At 45.2% G+C, this 5158-nt stretch overlaps 1 protein-coding gene across 3 annotated transcripts in view; it reads left to right on the top strand.

The window, feature by feature from the left end:
- Nucleotides 1-3122: 3122 nt before the first annotated feature.
- The window catches only part of Chuk (component of inhibitor of nuclear factor kappa B kinase complex), a 36629-nt gene continuing 34593 nt past the window's right edge, over nucleotides 3123-5158 (top strand). For all 3 annotated transcript variants that reach the window (XR_004943295.1, XM_036170061.1, XM_036170072.1), the window contains exon 1: nucleotides 3123-3310. Coding sequence is in view for 2 of the 3 variants with exons in the window: in XM_036170061.1 (XP_036025954.1) it covers nucleotides 3206-3310 (105 nt within the window). In the remaining variant the exon portion in view is untranslated. The remainder of the gene's footprint in view (nucleotides 3311-5158) is intronic.

Raw genomic sequence — 5158 nt, 5'->3', positions numbered from 1 at the left:
TGAATTCAGGGCCACTCTGGTCTACATAGTGAGTTCCAGGCCAGTCTGGGCTATGGTGTGAGACCCATGCAGACGAATTTGCTAAACGGTCTTATTAAATAAAAACCTGGAGCCAGATATAGGGGTGAAAATCTGAGAGATCAGAGGACTAGGAAAAGCCACACACTAACCTCACCTCACCAACACCTCAGTCTCCAAAAGAGACCTACTTCCTGTATACCCAACGCCTATATGCCTTTCTGTTCTGCTCTCTCATTTGCTCTCTGTCCTACTACATCACTTCCTCTTCCTGCTCAGCTGTCACTTCCTGTCTGTCTGTACAGACCTCCAAGGTTAACTAGTGTTGGAATTTAAGTCATGTGCCACCATTGCCTGGCTCTGTTCCCAGTGTGGCCTTGAACTCACAGAGATCCAGACATCCCCAGGCGATAGGATTAAAGGCGTGTGCTACCATTGCCTGACTTCCATGTTTAATATAGTGGCTGGCTTTTTCCTCTGATCCTCCGATAAACTTTATTGGGTTGCACAAATAAAATATTACCACAGACCCATCAAAAATAAAAAGCAAAAATAACCTTCCCCAAATCGTGTAAATGATAAAAAGGAATGCTTTTCTAAGGTTGACAAATGTCTTTCTGTTGTTTATCACCACTGAAATGATGTGTGTATGTGTATATGTGTGTGTGTGTGTGTGTGTGTGTGTGTGTGTGTGTGTGTGTAAAAGAGACCAGAGTTTATGCCTAGCAGTTATCCCAGAATAACACAGGCAGCTGGGTCTGGGGAAGGGAAATGCATGGCCTTGGCTATTGTTTTCTCACAGCATCCATCACCTTGTTCACATAAAAGTCCATTCCATCTTTCAGATATTTAACTGATATGCTAGGAACTTTTCTAAGTTCTAAGAGTATAGCCAGTGAGTGTGCCAACATGGCGCCTATTGTACAGAGTTTATGGTCTAATTGGGGAAGGAAGTGGCAGATTTAAGAAAATGAGTTTTTCTTTGAATGTCTTGTTTTTGATGTTTAAGATACCTGAGTTATCCAAGGATATGTTCAGATTGTCATTAGGTACTTCTAAAACTCATGCAGATCAGGATTGGTGATGGAGCTTTGAATGCATTTCAGATGTTTAAGACAGCTATCTAACAGATGTATTGTCCAAAGTGCTCTTAGATACTTCTCAAACTCATGCAGATCTAGGTTGGTGATGGGGCTCTAGGGATCATCAGGGTATAGACTATAGTGAAATTACAAAATTAAATAGGGCAAGTGCAGTTAGTCCCGATAAAGATAAGATGTAAGGAAACAGTGATCCAGTGACCAGTAAGTCCATGGAGCAGGTGCAGTGTGACCACAGGAGAATGCTGCCTATCAGAAGCCAGAAGAGAATAGTTGTTCTTATTTATTGGCCACTTAAGGCCCAGATACATTTTCACTTAGTTCACACAAAAATCTCTTGACCTCCAGTTTGCATATAAAAGCAAAAAACAGTCTTGGAAACCTGATGATTATGGAGCCTGGGATAAACTATTCTACAGTTATAAATAATAAAAGGCCAAACCTTTAATCTTAGCATTTGACAGGCAGATCTCTGTGAGTTTGAGGTCTGGTCTACATAGTGAGTTCCAAGTCAAACAGGCCAATATAGACCCTGTCTCAAAAAAACAAAAATGAAATAACAAACCTTGAGTTGTATTTCAAGAATAGAATATTTAAAAAGTGAGCTGACTGTAGGAACCAACTTGGATTGCCCAGTCAACGTTATCCTGGCTGTAGTTTTTAGTATCTCTCACACTTCTGAGTGCAAATTATGAAATTACACCCCACCTGTGGAAACTGGACACTCTTAAGTACTTGTAGCTGTCATACACAGCAAGTGAAGTTTCATACTGACACACGACAGTCTTCTCTGCTCTAAGGGATGTGTTCTCAAGGGCTCATTTGCTATTACCATCAAATCTGCTATTCCAATTCCATGGATTCCATGAAAATAATAGAACCAGCTAATCAAATAATACCACCCATTATCAGTGACCCACAACATCGACTTGCATAGACACTGAGAATTTGATTCTATGCAGAGGCTTACACTTCCGAGTTATTAGCATCCCTAGCTTCAGCCTGGTGAAGGGCTATAAGCCTGAATCAGATGGAGGAACATAGCAAGTTCTAGACCAGCCTGGACTATATAAGACCCTGTCTTAAAACACCTAGGTTCCATGAAGCAGACAATCCACTCAAATATAAGTAATGTACCACTCAGAAGTATACCTTAGTGGACCAAGACCACCCCCAAGCTTGTCTTTGCAGCCCTGTAGCACATCTCAGAAACAATTCCAACCCAGAACCACTGCGTCAGCAAATCTGAAACAGCAAGGCTGAGAAGCATGAAGACCCACAAACTCCAAAGGGAAACTCACAAGTCCGGAAGAAGAGTTTTACACTCTGGAGTAACATCACATCCTTGGGTGGTTGGGATTATAGGAGAGATTCTGAACAGATGTGCAGGAGACCATAGTGCACTTTGAAGGCCAATGAATCAACCGGCCGGTTAGTGCAGTTTTCTTTCATGTTTACAGTGGCCTTTACCAGAAGGTGGTAGGGTTGAAGGAGCAGAGGGCAGGGATGATGAAATGTGGACGGAGTAGGGACAAATAGGAAGTTTAGGGTTTGCGGGGAGATCTATTTTAAAATTAAAACACGTATGAAACCCTCAAAGAGCTCATTTAAATACATACACAAAACATAAAATAAAAACCCCACACACGAAGGTCCTCTGAGCCTGGATGATGCCCAGGGCACTTAAAAGAGCACAGTGCAACCCGCTGGTGCCCAGCCCATTCTCCAGCACCAATCCCTGGAGAAGGGATGTGTTCTCAGAGTTTCATTTGCTATTACCATCAAGTCTGACATTCCAGTTCCATGAAATACATGAAAATAGAACCAACGAATCGAATACCACTCATTACCAGTGACCCATTTGATTCTATGCTGAGTCTTACACTTCTGGGTTATTGGCATCGCTAGCTCCAGCCTGGTGTAGCGCCAAGAGCCTGAATCAGAAGAAGGCCGGGGCGGGACTTTGCCTGTGGAAGCTACGGGAAGTGACGCGAAGGTCTCGCGAGGAGAAGGACGCGCGAGCCTCGGCGGCCCGGAACCGGCCTTGGACCGGCGGCGAAACCTGAGGCGCCTGGCCCTCCCGCCCCATGGAGCGGCCCCCGGGGCTGCGGCCGGGCGCGGGCGGCCCCTGGGAGATGCGGGAGCGGCTTGGCACCGGCGGCTTCGGGAACGTCTGTCTGTACCAGCACCGGGTGAGGCGGGGGGCGGGAGCAGTGGCGCTGGATCGGTCTGGGCGTCCCTGGAACCCCGGCTGTCAGTCAAGGTGGGAGAGGTGGTCGGTGAGACCTTGGGCAGTGCCAGGGGCCGGTGAGATCCGGTGCGGGTGGTGAGCCTGGTGGCCGAGTGCCAGGTGTGTCGGGGTCCCTGGACAGTGAGTGAGATGAAGCTGTTGCAGTTGTGTGTGTGTGTGTGTGTGTGTGTGTGTGTGTGTGTGGTGGCGGTGGCGAGATGTATATATGAGTGCCCAGTGTCTCTCCGTGTGCGCGCACGCTAGAATAAACAAGGAAGGTCCTTCCTGGTGTCCAGAGTTGAACCTTTGGAAACACTGACCGACTTTGGAGTTGGAGCGTTCCTGGCAAGGAACAGTGTGGAGGGTGAGTGAGGTGGTGAAAACGGTCCGTGCTTCAAAGGGAAGGAAATAGACTATGGGGTTTGTTCTGTAAAAGACAGCTAACATCAGGCTCGGGAAGTTTGCTTTGATTTAATTAAAAACATTTAACCGTTGCGACAGCAGTTACTCGTACTTTTACAAGCTTTTTAAAACTAACAGTCACCTTGTTTGTTTTAATGTTGGTGGTGGTGGGAGTGGAACACAGGGCCTTGCACATGCTAGGCAAATGGTCTGCCCCTGGGTTACATCCTCAGCCCTACGTAATCATGTTTCATCATGGCTCTTTTGATAATACAATAAAAGCTATGGATCTTTTCTCCAGAAAATTAATACCCATACAAAGCAGTGCATTACCACTGAGGGTTTTGCTTTCCTGAAAAATGTTGTAACATACAGATTTTTGAACGCTAATCATTGAAGTATAGGATTTGTTGTCTGTAAAATATGTGGAAGAATGTATATAGGTCCCGCGTCTGTTTGAGAGTTAAGTGAGATAGTAATAGAGATTTTTAGTAAGTACTGTAATTATCCTGGAATAGCTTCCCACTGTTCTGTGGTTGCTTTGTTTTAGTTATCACTCACTAATTGGGCTTATAAAAAGGAACTGTAAGAGAAAATGGTGTTCTGGAAAACCGTATGTGAGGAATCAGTATAATTAGAAAGACAGTAAGCCGAGTGCAGGCATTTTAGTAACATCTTATGGGTGCATTTACTACTTCCAGTAAACTCACTCGTAGAAGTAATGCTCCAGTATTTTATGCATCCTCTCAGGACAGGAGAAAAGCTGTGAAATTGTTTAGCTGGTTTCTGTATTGGGCGCTGATGGTGTCCAAAGCAACAAGAACAATATTTTCCACCCTGAAGGAAATGCCCATTTCAGGGAGGGATGGACATAAACAAAACACAGATGGGCATGGTGGCTCACACATGTAATCCCAGCACCTAGGGTCTGGGGCAAGAGGGTTTTGAACTTGAGGCCAGCCTGTGTGGGTTTCATGTTGTGGTCAAGGCCAGCCTGAGTTACGTAGGAAAAGACTGTCTCAGAAATAAACATAAGTTCAGTGTAAGACCCTAGACACCGAAAGTACTGGCAGTGTGATTAGCGGGAGAACTTGCCCTAGGGGATAGGATAGAACTTCTTAAAGGGTGTTTGAGAACTTAGTTGCATGAAACACATTAAAGAAAGAATGTAGAAGCCAGGCATGGTGGGAACACTTGGGAGACGGAGGTAGGAGGATTGCCTGCAGTTTAAAGCCATCATGAGCCACAGAGAGACCCTTTCTTAAAGAAGTGTATATGGGATGGAGATGTAACGCAGTGGTAAAGTACATGCCCAAGGCCCTGGGTTCTACCCTCTCAGTACTGTATATTCAGCCTGCCACACACTGAACATAATCACATTAGGTAGGATTTGGGATCGAAGGGAATG

Source organism: Onychomys torridus, chromosome 1 (assembly GCF_903995425.1).
Source record: "Onychomys torridus chromosome 1, mOncTor1.1, whole genome shotgun sequence".
NCBI classification, from domain to species: Eukaryota; Metazoa; Chordata; class Mammalia; order Rodentia; family Cricetidae; genus Onychomys; species Onychomys torridus.
This window is presented reverse-complemented; position numbering and strand designations above follow the sequence as displayed.